General features: G+C 27.8%; 9 protein-coding genes across 9 annotated transcripts; 6 read left to right on the top strand and 3 right to left on the bottom strand.

Annotated features, from left to right (window-relative positions):
• Positions 1–45: 45 nt before the first annotated feature.
• Positions 46–898, bottom strand: NAEGRDRAFT_55896 (uncharacterized protein; the record flags this gene model as incomplete). The annotated part of the gene is made up of 3 exons (XM_002671120.1): positions 46–224; positions 300–544; positions 652–898. 3 exons carry the CDS (start codon positions 896–898, stop codon positions 144–146), a joined length of 573 nt encoding a protein of 190 aa, XP_002671166.1. The 3' UTR covers positions 46–143.
• A 517-nt stretch (positions 899–1,415) lies between these two features.
• NAEGRDRAFT_73708 (uncharacterized protein) lies at positions 1,416–1,985 on the top strand (the record flags this gene model as incomplete). The annotated part of the gene is made up of 1 exon (XM_002671187.1): positions 1,416–1,985. The coding sequence occupies one exon, from the start codon at positions 1,416–1,418 to the stop codon at positions 1,983–1,985; it is 570 nt and encodes a 189-aa protein (XP_002671233.1).
• A 284-nt stretch (positions 1,986–2,269) lies between these two features.
• NAEGRDRAFT_73707 (uncharacterized protein) lies at positions 2,270–4,716 on the bottom strand (the record flags this gene model as incomplete). Its single annotated transcript, XM_002671119.1, has 2 exons — positions 2,270–2,319; positions 3,765–4,716. The coding sequence occupies 2 exons, from the start codon at positions 4,714–4,716 to the stop codon at positions 2,270–2,272; spliced, it is 1,002 nt and encodes a 333-aa protein (XP_002671165.1).
• Positions 4,717–5,065: 349 nt separating this feature from the next.
• NAEGRDRAFT_81590 (uncharacterized protein) lies at positions 5,066–7,753 on the top strand (the record flags this gene model as incomplete). Its single annotated transcript, XM_002671186.1, has 1 exon — positions 5,066–7,753. The coding sequence occupies one exon, from the start codon at positions 5,066–5,068 to the stop codon at positions 7,751–7,753; it is 2,688 nt and encodes an 895-aa protein (XP_002671232.1).
• Positions 7,754–7,812: 59 nt separating this feature from the next.
• On the bottom strand, positions 7,813–8,157 carry NAEGRDRAFT_73705 (uncharacterized protein; the record flags this gene model as incomplete). The annotated part of the gene is made up of 1 exon (XM_002671118.1): positions 7,813–8,157. The coding sequence occupies one exon, from the start codon at positions 8,155–8,157 to the stop codon at positions 7,813–7,815; it is 345 nt and encodes a 114-aa protein (XP_002671164.1).
• Positions 8,158–8,956: 799 nt separating this feature from the next.
• Positions 8,957–9,766, top strand: NAEGRDRAFT_73704 (uncharacterized protein; the record flags this gene model as incomplete). Its single annotated transcript, XM_002671185.1, has 2 exons — positions 8,957–9,517; positions 9,653–9,766. The coding sequence occupies 2 exons, from the start codon at positions 8,957–8,959 to the stop codon at positions 9,764–9,766; spliced, it is 675 nt and encodes a 224-aa protein (XP_002671231.1).
• Positions 9,767–10,211: 445 nt separating this feature from the next.
• On the top strand, positions 10,212–10,835 carry NAEGRDRAFT_53000 (uncharacterized protein; the record flags this gene model as incomplete). The annotated part of the gene is made up of 1 exon (XM_002671184.1): positions 10,212–10,835. The coding sequence occupies one exon, from the start codon at positions 10,212–10,214 to the stop codon at positions 10,833–10,835; it is 624 nt and encodes a 207-aa protein (XP_002671230.1).
• Positions 10,836–13,575: 2,740 nt separating this feature from the next.
• On the top strand, positions 13,576–15,454 carry NAEGRDRAFT_73702 (uncharacterized protein; the record flags this gene model as incomplete). The annotated part of the gene is made up of 3 exons (XM_002671183.1): positions 13,576–14,711; positions 14,818–15,223; positions 15,290–15,454. 3 exons carry the CDS (start codon positions 13,576–13,578, stop codon positions 15,452–15,454), a joined length of 1,707 nt encoding a protein of 568 aa, XP_002671229.1.
• Positions 15,455–15,904: 450 nt separating this feature from the next.
• On the top strand, positions 15,905–16,417 carry NAEGRDRAFT_73701 (uncharacterized protein; the record flags this gene model as incomplete). The annotated part of the gene is made up of 1 exon (XM_002671182.1): positions 15,905–16,417. One exon carries the CDS (start codon positions 15,905–15,907, stop codon positions 16,415–16,417), a length of 513 nt encoding a protein of 170 aa, XP_002671228.1.
• Between the last annotated feature and the right edge of the window lie 3,426 nt (positions 16,418–19,843).

The following is a 19,843-nucleotide window of genomic DNA, read 5'->3' as shown; positions in this document are numbered from 1 at the left end:
AGTGAGAAAAAACACCACGTCTGGATGTTTTCTTACAAATCTACTATTAGAAAAGGAGAAGTTTATAGAGATTTGATGTTTCAAATGATAAGGGAAATGAAATTCCCCAAGCTTGAAGAATGAATTAAAAATTACAATTTGGTTTACTTCTTAATTGAGGTATTGATAGTCATATTTCCGATCATAGTTGGATGTTTAGTAACAAGTACACGATATTCCTCAAACTATTATTGTTGTTGTTGTTGAATTGTTTAAACAAGTAGATTAGATACATGAAATCTCTAATTAAAACAACTTACAGATATTTTGCCATCTCCGTCTGTATCAGCTTCAGCAAAAGTAGCATCAACCAATGATGATAATTGTTCTTGTGGAATACCTAGTGAGTTTTCAACGAGTGAAGCTTCTAAAAGTTTGTACAATTCTTCCTTGCTAATACAACCATCTTTATCAAAATCATAAATTCTGAAAGAGAACTTGAGTTTTTCATCAATGGTTCCCTTTTCGCAAAATACAGACAATCCACAAATGAATTCTCTTACATCTACAATTTTCGGTTATTGCAAGTTCATCATCACGAATAAAATAATATTATTATTATTGTATTAATTAGCCTATGATTAATTCGTTACTATACAATAATTTACATACCAATAGTACCATCATTATCACCATCAAACAAGGAGAACATTCTATCAACGAAAAGAGAATCCTTCAAGCCAAGAGCTTCCTTAAATTCATTTTTATCTATCACACCATCATCTTCACGAGAGGATGAAATAGAAATAAATTGTTCATAAAGCTTCATGATTTCATCCATATCAAAGTGGGTGATCTCTACGAGTTTCTTCAACTCATTCTTTCTATATTGCTTATTTTTGCCAGGTTGATTGCCCATTTTTTTGTATTATTTTTTCAAGCTGCCAAATAACTGAACCTAGATGGTGGTGAGCGAATTGTTATCGTTTTCGTTAGCATGAAGAAGAAGAAGGGAATTTTAGTTAGCTTGGAATTGGCGCCACTTGTTCATTGAAAATATATTGGAGAGTGTTGTTGTTGTGAGAAAAGCATTGAAAGTTTAAATTATTTACTGTTGCAAAGAAGATGACGATTATGATCAATAAGAGGATGATAAGGTTGAAACTCATCAACTCTGAAAATAACGTTGGACTTGTCTTCAGTCAAGAAAAAGACGAACAAAATGGAAAGGAGATAACAAACAGTGATGAGTGAAGGGTTGTTAACGTTGAAGTGATCCAATCACTGATTTTCCTGGATCTGTAATAGTTTACAAGAATGCATTAATATTCTTTAAGGTTGATTACAATTTTGTAATACAACTACATTAAACAATTTACAAAGTACATTTCCAAGTGGAGATTCAAAGTTCATTCTTAACAATAAATCCAAAAAAAATGTCAACACTAACCTACTCGCCATCCTTAGGCTTTGGCACTACTACAAAACTCGTGCCCACTTCTAAAAATTACTCAATAGATAATCCACTTATTTTAGTAGTGAAAGTGAGATCTCAACAACCAAATCCTGGTAAACTTGCACCAGTGTTTGGTCCACTCGGAATTTCGCCTAAAGTAATCTCTCAGAGAATTACTGAATTGGTTCAGGCTTTGAATTGGTCTGCTAAACATATTACTGTTAGATTTATTGTAAAATCTAGGGATATGATTGATTTGGAATTGGCAGAACATTCGCCTCTATTTGTTATATCAAATTTAGGAGAGGCTCCAAGTGACAAACAATATCATGTTGTTCATGATGGAAATTTGACTTTTGATCAATTAATTCATATAGCACAAACTAAGAAATCTAGTAAAACAGCAAGAACATTAACAGCAAAAGTAAAGGAAGTATTAGGAACTTGTGTTAGTATAGGATGTAAAGTGAATGGAGAAGATCCTAGAGTTGTACTTTTACAAATTAATAATGGAACAAGTCCTTTCAAAATTCCAGAACCAAAAGAATAATTTTGAATTAGAGAGGTGACTCGATGGTCCAATATTTTGATTGTACAATGCATGATGTTACAGGTGCTGAAGAAGAACACGAATCGGAAGTTTTTCTATTTCATTATTGTTTGATCATCAAATAATAATAAAAAAAGCCTAAAAATGTTATCACTATTCGAGTTGGTTTATGAAAAACTCAGCTTTACACCAACCTACAATTTGTTATTGATCGGGATGGAGAATAGTGGGAAAACAGAATTATTACAAACAATTAAAAACATGAACAAACAGGAAATATTTTCTCACTCACCTTCTAAAATAATGACACTTGACTCTAAATCGCCTCTATCAACTATATTTCAATTTAATTTTAATAATTTATACTCTAAATCAAGTCGGAAATTCTATAATCCAACTATTGGACAGAATACATTTAATTTTAATTATGCAAATTACTGTTTTTTAAAGATATGGGATATTGGTGGAAATTTAAAGTCAATGTGGAGTGATTATTACAAATCAACACATGGTATATTCTTTGTTGCCAAGTATTTAATTGAAATAGACATTCTTAAAGAGATAGTGGAGGAAAAAGAGGAAAAAAAAGAATATGAATCAGTGTTGAGTTTTAACGATGAAATAACCCTTTCCAATGGAATAACAAAATTACAAATATCCATATATCACGACTTTAAAAAATCTATTTTATTACTCAAGGATATTCTAAATGAATATAAGGAACTTTTCAAAGATATTCCAATATTTTTGTGTATTAACAGTGTAGTAACATGTAATGACAGTGTACAGGTTTCTGATGAAAAGGAAATGACAAAAATCATTGAAAGGTATAAATATACAGCACTCACAGAATTTAATACTATTGCATTTAATGAGGATTCAACAACAAACATTTTATTTAAGGACGATTTTTACAAAATTTTCATAAAACATGTCAATGTTTGTGAAAATAAGAAAGTTTACGAATTGGTCAATAGTACAGTTGACTATTTACATACTCAAAATAATGCTCGAGTCTTATTAGATGATGAATACATATAATTTATTGATTCATAAGTGATGTAAATTCTTCTTCTGTAAACGATAGTTGCTTTGATGCTTCTAAATGAATTATCTGCCTCTTTAGAACATCTATTAATTTCATTTGTTTTTTGAAGGCCAAAACAATATCTTGTTTCTGTCTTTCTAATCGCTTATTGTCCTTTCTCAAATTTTCGGTATCCTTCCTTTGTTTATCATTATCTTCTCTCTGTTGTTTTTGAGCTTCTGACAATTGACTCTTTAGCTTTTCAACTTCTTCCAAAGCTCTTGTATATTTAAGATCTTTGATTCTGTCGTTATTGTTTCCAGAGGTTGGTTCAACTTCCTTGTTTGATACAGGTCCATCCATCCTCAGATTTTGTTTCAGCTTTTCATTTTCTTTTTGCATCTCATTCATGAGTGTTGTTTGTTTTTTGAACTTTAGTTGAAGAGCATCAAACTCCTTTCTCTGTCTATCCAATCTAGAATGGAATTGGGTTTGAGCTTTTGTAACCTTTTTGTTTTCTATCATGGCAGCATTATATTTAATATCCAGTTCCTTGATTTTATCATCTTTGAGTTTCATTTGATTGGAATAATCTTGAATATCTTTTTGGAGTGATTTTACTCTTGCCTTATAGAATTTCATGGCTGCTTCGACACTCATTTCGTTTGCTGCCTTATCCAGGTCATCATCTTCATATTGATTGGCTTCTTCAATTTTTTCCATTACTTTCTTTTTTGCTGAAGGTTGTGCACTAGAAGGTCTTGTAGTTGTTGCAGTTGAGACATTGGATCTATGAGTACTCGATGGTGTATTGGACCTCACTGTTGATGCACTACTTGTCGGCCTAGAAGGAATTCTTGATGAGATACTTTCCACCTTTTTAGATTGTTGTTTTACAATATCATCTGTTTCTTTGAGAACTTGTTTTGTTTCCACATTGAGCTGTTGGTTGAGTTTGTACAGTTGTTCTTGTTTTTGTTTCAAATAATCGAGTTGATTTTTCATTTTATCTTCTCCTATCGAAAGATTATCACTGTTTGTTCTACTAGATGTTAATGACCTCACATCGTCATCATCTGTATATCTACTGACAGCTCCAAGAGAAAGTTTTGGTCTAGGAACAACATTATTTTGTTCAGGACTATCATGCAAAACTGGTGCTGTTGTTTTTGTTGGTGTTGCTCTTATCTTATTCGATGAATTAGATGAAGGTCTACTATTCGATTGAGGAGAATGTGTAACTTTTTCTTCAGTATTCTTCATTGGAGATTTCCTCCTAATCACCGTTTGAATACTAGGTTTGAGCTGTTGAAGTGCTGCTGGAGGGTCATCATCCTCATCTGAGCTGATTGGATAGATTTCATCATCTTCACTTTCATCCATATTGTATTCAAAGTCATCATCTTCCTTAATTTTCCTATCACTACTCTTATCTTCAGATAGGGTTGGTGCAATTGGTGTTTGTCTTATTGGAATTTTACCTCCTTGTATGAAGAAATTAAAATTGTGGCCTCCCGAAGGAATTTCCTCATCACTGTATTGATCATCATCATCTTCCTCTAATGCAGCCTCATCATAATCTTCATTATGTTCGTTATCATTGCCTCCATAGTTGTATTCGTTTGGATCGTATGTATCCTCTCTTTCCATTGATGATTTAATCATCATTTCATCCTCATCATCGTCGTGATAACTGTGATTCATTTTTTCAAGTTTGTTTTTTGTACAAAGAAAAGGCGGGAAACTACTGATTATTCTTAGTACCATTGTCCTTTATAAGTTGACTATTAACAATAAAGCCAACCTCAATGGAAAATCTCATTCTGAAAGCTAGATTCTCATTAACGCACAAAAGGTTTTGAAAATTGTCATCAACAAGTCAATTAAAAACAAAAAATTGAATAGTACTACCATTATTCATACTACAAATATTGACAAGAGCAAATTGCATCAGATGATGATTCTTTTATTACTAATAATAATATATGAATATCAATATTTGAAATTGCACTCCGTGTTTTTCATCATTTAATTTTTCTAGCCTTCAAAAAAAATGTCTACAACAACAACATCATCGGGCAACAACGTTCATCAAAGATTTATTTCTATTGGAGCCAATAGAATTTCTGGCTGCAGTGATTGGTATAGATTACCTTCTGATATTTATGAAAATCAAGTTTATACTAATCAAAAGATTGATTATGACAATACTAATTGTATCCGTGTTGATGCAGCTATCAAGGAAAAGTATAGACATTTAGATTTATTTGCATATTCCGCTAATCAATTTGTTGCTATTTATTCACCATATTATAATAGAATTTTATGTACATTGAAAGGACATACTGAAAGAGTGAATGCTGTTTCTTTTATGATTTATTCTAATAGTCAAGAATTTGATAATAATACTATTTATATTACAAGTGTCGGAGGAAAGGAAGTTATTATTTGGAAATTAAATATTAATCAAAGTGAGATTACATATGAAATTGTTCAAACTATTAAATCAAAGACACATTTAACAAAAGTGACATCACTTGAACAGAGATACATTGTTGTTGCTGATTCTGATGGTCACGTTTTTGTTTATGAAAAGAAAAATCAGGTATATGAACTGATTCAAACATTTAAACATCATAAGGCTATTGAAGCTGTTTCTATGATTAAGCTTTTTGATCATTATATGGTTGCTTGTGGTGGTGTTGATTTTAATATTCATTTATACTTTTTGGAATCGAACAAATCTGTGCTAGTTTTAAAGGGACATGAAGATTGGATTCGTGCCTTGTCATTTAAATTTATTCCAATCGATAATTGTGTTTATTTGGCCAGTGCCAGTCAAGATAATAGAATTAGATTGTGGAAAATTACTAAAGTTACAGAACAAGATGCCAATCATTCCAAGACATCTGATAGTTTGTTAGAAGAAGAATTACTTGTTAACTTGTATAATACTTATCATTTTTCATTTGAATCAAGCTATTATCAATTAACATTGGATGCACTTTTGACTGGTCATGAAGATTGGGTCCACTCTCTTAACTGGCATCCAATTCCAAACATGTTACAATTAGTTAGTACATCTATGGATCGTACAATGACTATTTGGTCTCCAACATCAAAGGGAGGAGTTTGGTTGAATCAATTCAGAATGGGTGAATTTGGTGGTTTGAGTGGTTTATTTGGTCAAATGGGTTATTTCAGTGGTTGTTTCTCAATGTTTGCTGATTACTGTATGGGTACTGCTTTCCATGGAAGCTTCCACTTGTGGAAATTGAGAGAAAAGGAAAATGAATGGAAACCAATGGTCAGTATTTCTGGCCACTTTAATAGTGTTATGGATCTCGATGTTGAACCATCCAAGGATGGTCTTTATTTTATGACAACTTCATCAGATCAAACTACTAGATGTTTCACTTGGATTGATACTGTAGATACTACTAAAGTTGAGGATGTTGATTCTTTGAATTATCAATCATTAGAGAATAGATCAGTTAGAGAAATTGCTAGATCTCAAATTCACGGTTACGATATGAATTGTCTCGCATTTACTGATTATTACTCATTTGCCAGTGGTGGTGACGAAAAGGTTATTCGTTATTTGGATGCTCCTCAATCATTCATCAATACACTTTCTAATTTGAACTCGATGGCTGGAAAGCACTATGAAGCATATGGTAAGACTAGAGAAAGAGTTATGGCTGCTACTGTTCAACCATTAGGTTTGACTAACAAGTCAATTAGAGAAGGAGAAGAAAAGGATATGATTACTGTCAATGAATTTGAATATGAAAAGGAAGAGGAGGAAGAAGATTTGGATGTTCTTGATGCTTCCTCACAAAAGAATCCATTCTCTGTCTTTTCTAGTGGTAATAATAGTGCTCTTACCCATCCACCTTTTGAAACTCAACTTTTACAATTGACTTTATGGCCAGAACAACAAAAACTCTATGGTCATGCTAATGAAATTATTTGTGTCAGTTCCAATAATTCCAAGACTATTTTGGCTACAGCATGTTCTGCCAAACAAGCTAACGCTGCTCAAATTCGTTTATGGGATATTAAGAATGATTTTAGACCAATTGATGTTATTCCTGGTCACAATTTGACTGTCAGTAGAATTGCATTCAGTAATAATGATGAATGGATGTGTTCTGTCAGTAGAGATAGATGTTTAATTTTATATCAAAAGAAGACTGTTGAAGAAAACACAACCTACTCTCCTTTACTCTATCAACAATGTCACGAACGTATTATTTGGGATGCTTCATTCACTTATGATGACAAGTATGTTGCAACTGGTTCACGTGATGAAGTGATCAAGATTTTCAAATTACCATCAGAAGAAGCAGCTAATGCTATCAGAGAAAGTAATGAAAAGAATCAATCTTTGGAAGTTGCTCAAGCTATTAAGATGGATCATCCAGTTACAACCATTCAATTCATTCCAACAGTAGTTTATCAAGAATTTAAGGAATATTTTGCTAGTAAGAATTTGAGTCCATATTTATTAGCTATTGGTATGGAAGATGGTTCTATACAAATATATGATAATGTTAGTACTGATGAAAATGTTATCAAAATGGAAAAGAAGTTTGAAGTTCCATCTAATGATTCACATTGTTTAACTGTTCGTCGTGTTAAATGGAGAGTTGATGCCTCAAATCCAAATGGAATTAGATTGGAATTACTTTCATGTAGTTTGGATTATAGTGTTCGATTGTATGAAATTACTCCATAAATATATCTATTTTTTAATATTTTTTTATTTACATTTTATTCAATTATTAAATATAATTATTAAATACTTGGTCTATTTAAATGATTACTTGTCACTGTATTAGTTGTTGGTTGAATTTTCAAATTTGCATAATGTTGAAGAGCCTGTTGACGTTCTTCATCTGTAACATTATTTTGATCTAAAACTTTTAATTTTGGTAATCTACTAATTACAAAATGTCTATAATCTTGATATAATTCTGGAGTTCCTCCAACAAAAAAGTTTGGGCAAGCCTTATTAGCCATCATACTGAAATATTGTAAATTTGGACAAACAACTTTAACTCTTTCAATAAACGCCGATAAATTAGTAATATTATTCGAATTTACCCATAATAATTCAAGATTAGGTAATGGTTTTCCCATATTTAAATTTACATCACTCTTAATTAAATTATGATCCAAAACAAGTGTTTTTAAATTTTCAAATTGATTTAAATGTTGTAATCCTTGAAATTCAATTTCATTATGTGATAAATCCAAATCAATAACTTTCTTTAATTGTTTTTTAGAAAATAATTCATATGGTACTTGAGTTAAATTCTATATTAAATATATATTTTAAATATATATTAACAAATATATATTAACAATATTATTTTAATATTTCCGATAATAATAATCATGATAGAATTATTAATATAATGATGATGATGAAATAAATATTTAATTTGTTTAATAAAATCTTCCTACCTGATGTGCTAATGAACAACGTCCATCTTCAATTCGTACCGATGATCCAAATATTCCCAATACCATTATAATTTACTATTAATACTATTTAATAAAATACTAAAATTCTTCCAAAGGCTAATGTTTTCTCTCTCTCTGAAAACAACAAGATGAAGCCTATTTTTTTTTGAATTTGATTCGGAGTTGAAACTTCCGAGAATCCCCTCTTTAAAACAACATCAAAAATTTAAAGATATTTAAAACATTGTTCTTCATTCCCTCAATGTTCGATAATTCCTTAATCATTCATCAACGTATGTGCGTAAATTCATTACAATTTTTCAAATGAAATTTCAATTTCTCTCATTACAATAATTATCAATCATCGTTTTACCCAACACCAAAACAACAAACTAATGAGGCATATCTATCAACACCAATATTCATCAACATCTCTATGATTATAATCACATTTCAAATATCTCAAAAAAAAATGTCAGCAGTCATTTACCACGATGACGAAGATAATTCCACACTATCATCATCATCATCATTTAAAAGTAAACAACAACAAGTAGTGGAACCAATTCTTTCACCAAATAAATTAAAATACAAAAAGAAGGAATGGTCTTCAGGATTATTTTCCTCCGGAGAATTAAGTGTGAAAACAAATTCCAAATCAGAAACTAAATATTTTGTCATTCAAAATAATGTTGAATATGATGATGAAGATGATGAAGAATCACAACATCAAAATGTTGATTACGATGATTCACAAGATTCAGATTCGGATAATTTTACAGAAACTGATAAATTTTTTACACCTAAATTACAATCTCAGAAAGAATTGAATTGTAAAATATATCCTGCTAGAGATTTTAATGAAACATGTTACACTTGTTGTTGTTTACCATGTGCTAATGCTGATGCTTTGAAATATGTGAAAAATAATCAATCATCTTGGTGGTGTACTTGTTGTATCAGTTGTTGTTTTCCAACCATAATGTCAACCATTGTTAGAAATATTACAAGAAAATTATATGGAATTCAACAAGTAGGTTTTCAAATTTTAATTGATTTGATATATGTATTTGTGAATGGATATATTTGTGAATTGATATAATTATTGGAATATATTGATAATTTTATATAAATATATGGAATGTGTGAATATGTAAAATAATAATAGGGAAATGCTTGTACTGATTGTTGTGTTGGAACATTTTGTTCATGTTGTAGTTCTGCACAAGTTTTGAGAGAAATTAGATGTAGAGGTCCTCCTAAACCAATTCAAATGATATAATTATTCTTTTATTTAATAAATACACACAAATATATACATTTATTAGTTACACAAACATTTATACTTATTAATAAATTATTGATACTGAATTTGTCATTGATCCATCCACAAACACAACATTTGATCTTTGGTATTATTACTAAGGCCTAATCCAATTGGATGCTTCCGAACGGGCTGATAAGAGAAAACCCCTTTTGATTGTACGAAACCAAAAAAATGATACAATCAGGATTACCTGCTAGCTTACTTGGTTGCTTGCGCGAAACTGTTTCTAGCTCTGCGTCTCAAGCCACATTAAATTTTATCATGCCATTAGAAGAGTTCAGCCAGAGCTCATGGAAAGAAATGTTCGATCAAAAGGAAATTACATACCACACTGAATATTTCTATGATTCCAAAGAAGGTACTCTCATGCAAAATAATATTTTGTTTAAGATTTTTCAACATGGTCATAGAAAGATGCCTTATTTATATTAAGAGAACAAAGCAAATGGACAGTGGAGTGATTGAATATCAGGAAAAAGTTATGGACTTTGATGCTCTTAACAATATTCCTTGCTTAATTACTTTTTTAAAAGAAGAGAAGTATGCAATCGAAGTACAAAGAACAACATTTATTCATAAGAATGATGAAAATGTGATATTAACATTAGACAAGGCAACATTCGAAGATGACTCTTCGTTTGTGGTATTCTCAATGATTGCAGATATTGAAAGTGCCAATTACAACCACTTGTTCAAAGAAATTGCCATGATACAACCTTGCAGAAGCATAATAATTGAACTCATTTCTAAAGTTAATCCACAGCTCTACAATTATTTGATTAAACATGGTCATGTCAAGGATATGGATTATAAATCGATGAGTGAAGCAGAATTCGAAGCAGGACCAGAAGAGGCTATTGAAAGAAACAAATTGGCCCACTCAGAAAAGGAGAGAATGATAAAAGAAAATGAAGAATTGGATGATGAGGATAAATATTCTTCCGAATATATCAGAATGTGGTTTAGAAGTGTTCTAAAATATGGTCTTTTCAAGTTCAAGGATGATGATGAAGATAACAATTAAAAGAAATAATGATTCTTCTCCCTTGTTATGAAGCATTGATTCCATTTCACTATTTACAATCATTCACAAAAATTATTTTAGTATATTCCTTAATAAATTAATAAGACAAAACATTGATTTAGTTCAATGTTTAATAATAGTGATGATAATTCTGAAATGAATAATTTCATGTTCAAGTATAAACAAGTTCTCTTTTTGTTCCTTATCCATATTTATCCAATAACCTAGCCAATCCATAACATTAACTTGAAGATAAACTCAGTTTTTCTGGCTTCGAATCTCATGCTTTCAGGTGTGAATCTCACAATTCTGTAATTATTCGAAAGATAATAGCATATGGTGGCCACTTTATTTCAATGGCTTTATTGCACAGAAACAATTACTCTTTCAACTTAATTGAAACTCACGTATCCATTAATGTGTCCATATCTAATGGTCATTTGCGTCACTTTCCTAACTTATACAAGATAACACATAATCTATCATACAGAAACAAATGTTATTCGATTAGAAATTATAAGGATGATCCTTATATGGAAATAATACAAGTCACTTCATGTTTTACACTCAGTAACCGAACAGAATGCATTCTCTATCCATATATGCTTCTTTGGGGTGGATTCAAGAATAAGACATTTTTGTGGCGTATCTTTTCAATTCGAGGCCGGCAAGTTTTTGGCCAAAATCCAATAAAGTTTATCAACATTTCCTCAATGAAAAAAACACCAACACCAACAAAATACTTCAATTTCCAAACAAAACAAAAATGTTAAACACCATTAAACAGTTTCTTCTGACAATTCTATTGAGTATATTTAGCACATTCTCATTCTTTGAATTGGAGGAATTTGAAATGCAAGATAGGATTCTCATTCATATGATTAGACGAATAGATTCTCTTGAACTGATGAGTTATTAAAACCATGTTAAAACTGATTTCGAATAGTTGTATAATTGAAGAAGAGAAAGCAAAGTTTCTTTGAGAACCTCCAGCGTTGTAGGTCTTTTTCTCTTCCAAAAACAATGAACACTATTCACCATTAAGATTTCAAAAGAAAATCAAGTACTGTCGAAAATAAATACTCTTATTCTCATGAATCATTATAATGTTGAAATAATCTCAAATGCGCATGTTGGAGAAACACAGAGAATGTTTCGGTTAGTTTCATTCACAATACAATAACTGCAACCAACAACCGATTTTAACAATGATCATTCAACCAAACCACCTTACCCATTCAACTATTTGGAGCCAATGTCCAAATTCATTTATACATGATTCTTTCTAATGTGATATGATTCGAATATGCTCATAAATCGAAGTAGCACAACAATTTGGAAGTAAAGAGCGAAGCAAATGGTAAATTGCATGTGCTTGCAGCACTCCACAAAATTATTGTTGCCATTTGGAATTGTTCCAATTACCAACTAAACAACATCGAGGATAAACTAAAATTTTCACAGATTAGTAAAAAAAATGATAGACACCATTATTGAGTTTCTTCTTTCATTTCTATTGAGTATATTTAATACATTTTCATTCTTTGAATTGGAGGAATTTGAATTGCAAGATAGAGTTCTTATTCACATGGCCAATGAAACTGCGCACTAGCAATTTATTACCTTTATTACATTGCAAAGTCAAACTTCATGCTAATTTGCATCTGATTTAAAATTATGAAAGAGAGAAACAAAGAGAACCTGCTATTTTGAAGGTCATTTCACTCTTTAAAAACTTTACTATTATTCTTTATGAGGTTGAACTCAACTTGATAATAAAACAAAATTCTTCTTTACCTTCTGGTTGATGTTCTTATTAATTTCGAATAGAGTTAAGCCCGAGTGCTACTCCTAATAACTGGATGGAATTATTGAAGGAACCCCACTTTAAACATGCGAACAGCACATTTGAGCTTATTTCAGAATCAATGAACTGTTTTCACTCGCACGAATCAATTTAAATTCCTTTTTTGTCTCAAGGAGTTAGGTTCTATATTGTGTTAATACCTAGGTATCTTCTCTTTTGGTACATAACTCAAATTATGATCAGGATAACAAGTTTAAGGATTCTCCAAACCTATTCCATTATCCCTATTTGTCCTCTAACCACAATCATAGGTAGCCATCTTAATTTCCATTTTTGGATATATTAAGTTGTTTGCCGAGTTGTTTCACTCTCCACTTCTACTACTCTTATGATTCTCCACTGCTTGAGATTCTCAATTATTGAAAGTCCATAGCCATTGGATTATAAAGATTCAAAAAAACATGATGATCAACATTCTAATAGAGTTTCTTCATTCAATTCTACTGTAAGTAATCAATTCATTTATTCTTTGAATTAGTTGAATGGTATGATAGAATATTAATAGTTGTGTTTGATAGATTCCAATCGGTAGACATTAAAAATTAACACACTTTCGGATAGAAACTCATTCGATTCTTGAGAAAAAATTGAAGGGATTTTCCAAAACACCTTAATAAAACAAATTTATTTGTTCATTCCATTGTATTGACTACAATTTACAGTAAAATAATTGAAATATTTGTAAAATGATTTTTACTCCCAAATAGTCATACAATCAATAGTGGTAAATTCTCCATTTGTGCAATTTAATGAAGAGACCAATTCACAAACAACTCATCTCATTACAAAATGAAAAACAATTCTCATTATTATTGTGATCACAATGAAGTGCATCAATCATTAGCAAGCAGGTTCATCATCCATTAAAAAAAAATGTCAGCTACAACAACAACAACACTGCCATACAGTATTATCAATACACTTTTAATTGCCATACTTGTCATTTTAATATTTTATATATTTAATATATTATATAGAGTTTATAAAAATGTAAAATTAGTAAAACATATACCAGGTTATTGGCAAATAATTTATACACCATTTCACATTCCACTCATTGCAAATTATTGTAATTTTACAACAGCTGATAAAGTTAGAGAATTATCTTTCCAATTTGGAGGTGAAGGTAAAATCTTTAGATTATCAATGTGTAATCAAAATATGATTTGGTTATTGGATAGAGATTTAATTAAACAAGTTAATATTACAAAAGCTAATACTTTTGATAAACCTAATTATGTTTATCAGGCTTTTAGAATTTATGGTGAAAATTTATTATCAGCTCCAAATCATGAAATTTGGAAGAAACATCATCGAATTGTTTCACCTGCTTTTTCTGCTAAAAATTTAGAATTGGTTTGTCAAATTTCAAATCAAGCAAGTGATATGTTAATTGAAAGATGGATTAAATTGTTAAATAATAATACTATTTCTATTAATAGTAATATTTCTAAAAATGGTAATAATCAACAGCTAGTTCAAATTAATATTGAAGATTTCTCTGAATTAACCATGACAGTATTATTAGCAGGTGGATTTGGTATGAAAACAGTACCAACATTTTTAGATTCTGATTCAAAAAAGAATCAACTTTATACCAATGAAATGAATAAGGGAAATGAATTTGTTTCAAATATGGAAATTGTTTGGAGAAGAGCATTAGTATTAAGAAGATTTGTTCAACAAGATGAATATCCTCTTCTCTATAAATTATTACTTAATTTAACAAGTGTTGGTAAAGCATTGGATTATATTGGTCAATCAATTGATAATATGATTGATGAAAGAATTAATGAAATTAAACAATCATCTAATAATAATTCTAATAATATTAATTCTAATAATGATTCTAATAGTGTTAGTACATTTAATAGTAATGAAATTGATTGGGATGAAAGAAAAGATTTATTAAGTTTACTTGTTAGAGCTAATTTACAAGATTCAGTTTTAACTAGAGGTGAATTGAAGAGTAATGCACTTGTGTTTTCATTGGCTGGTTATGATACAAGGTATGTTTTATATTTACAAATTTAATATATTTATTAATACTTTACAATAATATATTTAATACTATATTTAATTTATTTAATATATTTTTAAATTATTTTTATCAAGTTCAACATCACTTCAATGGTTAATGTATGAACTTTCTAAACATGTAAATATTCAAAAAGAATGTCAACATGAAATTGATACCCTATTAGGAAATAATGAATTTACATATAATGATTTTGATAAATTTGAATATATTACAAGTGTTGTCATGGAATGTTTACGTATTCATCCACCTGTGTTTGAAGTTGATAAAATAGTTGCTAAAAAAAATACCATCATTGGTGAATATGAAATTCCAAAAGGAACTCAAATTAATATTAATTTAATTGATGTTAATAGAGATGAAAAATTGTGGGAAAATCCACAAGAATTTAATCCTAACAGATTTAAAACACAACAAGAAAAGGAATTTGTACAAAATAATCATCAATGGATTCCATTTAGTTCTGGAAATAGAAGATGTATTGTAAGTTTAATATTTTTAAATATTATTGTAATGTATTTATATCAAAATTCAAATTATTAAAAAAAGGGATATAAATTTGCACAAATGGAAATTACATCAGTTATTATTAGATTATTACAAAAATGTAATTTTATATTATTGAATGATGAAATTAAGGATCCGATCGGAATTGAAACTTCACTCACAAGTAAACCAACAAATCTGAAAATTGGTGTTCAATTAAGACAATAAAATTATAATAATAAATATTTATTTGATAACATTCCATTTCAACATGAAGCCTTCATACTTCATGTCAATTATTAATAATACAAAAAAAAGAGATCTTTGATGACACGTTCAAAGAATAGTCGTAAAGGATGTGGTCGTAGTGGTAGTTTAAAAAAGTGGAAAACAGAATGTCATCATATTTACAGAGTAAATACTCGTTCAATTTTAGTCAAATCGATATGAATATTGTGATATTTGGTATACTTGTTGAATATTGTTTGTATCCATCATCACATCACACAATAATAAAGGCTTTGATTAAATTTGTTAGAAATCGGAGCAGAAATGTTCGCACAAGAAATCCCACAACAAAACAAATTGTAATAATCAACTGGTTGGGTTGGATGATTTGCCTTAAATTTATTAAGGGTAAAACATCTTGTTGAGGAATTGAAAAAAAAACAAATCAAAATGTCCGTCAAATTCTTATGTGTCATTGCTTGCACTCTCCTCTTGGTCACATTCTTCAACACTGTTGTTTCTGCTCAAACATGTTTGAATAGAAACATTTCATACAATGCAACTGCTTGTACTGATTGTGATGATTTCTGTGGAACTTCTCTCAAGACTTCCTCATGTTGTTCTGCTGGTCAAGTTACAAGTAAGAAAAATTCTGACACTGTTTATTCTAATCTTGGTGTTTCATCTTCATGTCGTCAATATTACAAGCAACAAATATGTGCTGAATGTTCACCAAGCAATCAACAATTCATCAGTACTTCAAACTATGGAATCAATGTCTGCAAGTCCTTCTGTGAAAAGTTGAATACTGAATGTGCTTCCGATTATGCTAAACTTGGTACCAAACAACCTGATTGTTCCACTTATCCAACAACTAACTGTTACAATTCTGGTGTTATCAATCAAGTCAGTGCTTTGGCTATGTTTGCTTTGGCTGTTGTTTTGGGTGTTTTCGCTCTCTAAATTTAATCCTGATCACCTCTCACTAACAAACAATTTTCACATATTTGTAATAAAAATAGTTAACAAAAAAGCTAGTTTGCACTTTTTTAACTGCTAAGGCAACACAAGACACCCACAACACCATCACCCTTTCCAAAAAAAAGGCTCTTTGGTAAGAAATTCAAATCTTTTACGACAATTTCTCCAAATTTAATTTGAGTCTCAAGTGAAAAGAGAAGGTGGATTTTGTTCAATTGCAACAAGTTCAATATTACATCCCATTTTCTTTGTGAATATATGATTAGAAATGTGCCTACCAGTAGAATCAAAGAAGAATTGGGAAATCAGTGATTGTCAACTTATCCAAGATTATGAAGAGAGAGTCTGGTCACACGATCGAAACATTATCACATCTAATATTTTTATTGTAAAACACTTCTAATTGAATAATTCCAAAAAAAATGCAATAAAACATAATTTTATTGTAATATACAATTATTATTATTATTATTTAAATATTCATGTTTATAATTAATTTCATTAAATAAATCAATTAAATTATTTTGTTTAATATTTATATTTAATGTATTTGTTAAATATAATGAATATCCATCTAATATTATATCATTATTTAATTTAATATTATCATAATATTCTTTAAATGTTTTTAAAAAATTTAAATTTAAATTACATTGAATAAAATTAATAAATTTAAATTTAATTAACTTATTAAAAATAATATTATTTAAATCAGTTTTATAAAATGTTATTTTTTTAATATTATTACATGATAATAATTGACTAAATAAAGATGTATTTAATATTCCATATTTAATTATTAATTCTTCTATATTTGTAAATGTTAAAAATGTTAAATCATTAATATTTTCATTATATTTATAAATTAATTCTAATTTTTGTATTTTATTTATATTATTATATTTTTTTAATTGATAATTAGAATTTAAATTATAAAAATATTGAATTTCTAAATATAAATTATTTAAATTTAATTCTAAAAATGAATAAATTGAATTAATTTTTAAATCTAATCTATAAATATTTTTAATTGATAAAATATTTGTTAAAATTATTAAATCTGCTATAATTGTATCACATCCAAATATAGTAATTGAATTTGAATTTTTAATTTCATTTGAAATATGCAAATTAATTTCACTTAATTGTAATTCTTCTAAATTAATACAAAATTTATTAAAATTAATAAATGAATCATTTGTAAATTCATCTATATCTAAAATTAAATATAATTTTTTTAATTGATTTCCAATTTGAGAAATTAAATTTTCAAATTGAATTTTTTCATTAAAATTTACAGTTAAATTATTTAAATATTTAAATATTTTCCAATTAAATTTTTCATTAAATAAACAATATGGTATTGATAATGTTTGAATTAAATTAAATTCATTAAAATATTTTAAATATTTTGTCATGTTAAAATTTAAATTTAATTCTTTACATTTTTGATTTTTTAAATAATTTATTAAATTTAAATTATTTTCTTCTATAACTGGATATTTTAAATGTATTGTTAATATTTCTATATTTTTAATTGAATTAAAATCTAAATCTTCTAACATTTTACAATTTAATTTTAATTTTTTAATATTATTAAAATTACAAGTAAATGTTAAATTTTGTAAAGTATTTAATGAATTACCAAATACATGTTGAATATTTAAATTATTAATATTATAATTATTTAAATATGAAAAACTTTTTAATTTTTTAAAATTAAAATTATTTAATTGATCTAAATTATTAAAAATAATAAATTCACAATTATTTATAATTGGTTTTAAATCAATTAAATAATTAATAAAATATTTATTTTCAATATTAATATAAATAGAAGGAAATAATTGAAAAATAAAATTAAATTTCTTTCCATAAAATAAATTAATATAATTATTATTATTATTAAATAAATAATTACAAATAAACCAATCATCAATTATTAATAAATAATATGATAATATAGTATTTAATATTCCAAAATCAAATTGATCAATTTTATCAATTATTTTTTTATAATATTCAATTATATTATTATTATTTGAATTATTATTATTATTATTATTATCACTATTATTTATATTATTAAATAAATTAATACAAGTTGATGTAGATGATTTATTATTAAATTGATTATTTTGATTATTTTGATTATTTAATAAAAATAATATTTTAGGAGGAGAAAGAGGAGATGAAATGGGTGAATAAATATCATTAATATTTTCATTCTTATTTATCCAATCCATTATCATCATATTATTATCATTATTATTATCACTATTATTTATATTAATTGATTGTGATTTATTAGATGATAAAGTAGTAGTTGATGATGATGAATTATTTAATGATGATGATGATATTGTTGTTGTAGTAATTAATTCATTACTGAGTGTATTTTTCTTTGATTTTTTAAATTGGTATTCAAGTGATAATAGTAGTAGTTTAAATTTCTTATTTTCAGTTATAATTAGTTGTATTGTTATTGTTTTATGTGTTGTTATTGTTGATCTTTTGAAATATATAAATGGAATGTATCTCGAATTGTATGTATGGAGAGAGATATCGTATTTATTAGATTCTCAAATTTCTTTAATTGAAATGACTTTGAATTTAATTTTGAAATATATAAATATTAAATGTTTTCTCAATATTATATTCAATTAATTATAATATTAAATGATAAATATTCAATTATAAAGTGTACAATCATGATTCTAATTGGGATAATTAAGAATATAGTTGACCAAATCAATGACCATATAAAATAGTAATAAACTTTCTAAAATGAAAGAGTGACGTTCGATCAATTTTCAAGTCATTCGAAGCGACCATGAAATCGAGAGAAGGAAGACATGACCATTGATATCATTTTGACATTTAATAAAAAAACAACTGACAAATGTCATCACTTGATGAAAATGATCAATTTGGTCAATTAACAAGTGATTTTATTGATAATAAGAATAATATTTATAAAACAAAGGGTACTTTTATACATTTAATCAAGTATGTTATTAAAATTTATATTTATTATTTAATAGATGAATTTGTGTTATCTTTAAATTATAATAATTATTATTATCTTTCATGAATGTAATGAATGTTATTACCATCATCATCATTATTAAATAATAATATTATTATTATTGTCATCTCCATAATAATCATCATCATCATTATATATAGAAATATCAATATCAATATCAATAATAATAATAATAATGGATATCAAGTGAATGAGATATCAAATAATCAATTATTTGAAATACCATCTACCTATTTTAAAAAAGTAGAATATTCAGATTTACCCAATGATGTACAACAATTAATTTCACCTTCATCTTCTTCTTCACTTCATAAAAAGAAGACTCGATCTGTTACTACTTTATTTTCTAAATTCCGAAC

This window comes from Naegleria gruberi, assembly GCF_000004985.1.
Source record: "Naegleria gruberi genomic scaffold NAEGRscaffold_63, whole genome shotgun sequence".
Taxonomy (NCBI): Eukaryota; Heterolobosea; class Eutetramitea; order Acrasida; family Naegleriidae; genus Naegleria; species Naegleria gruberi.
This window is presented reverse-complemented; position numbering and strand designations above follow the sequence as displayed.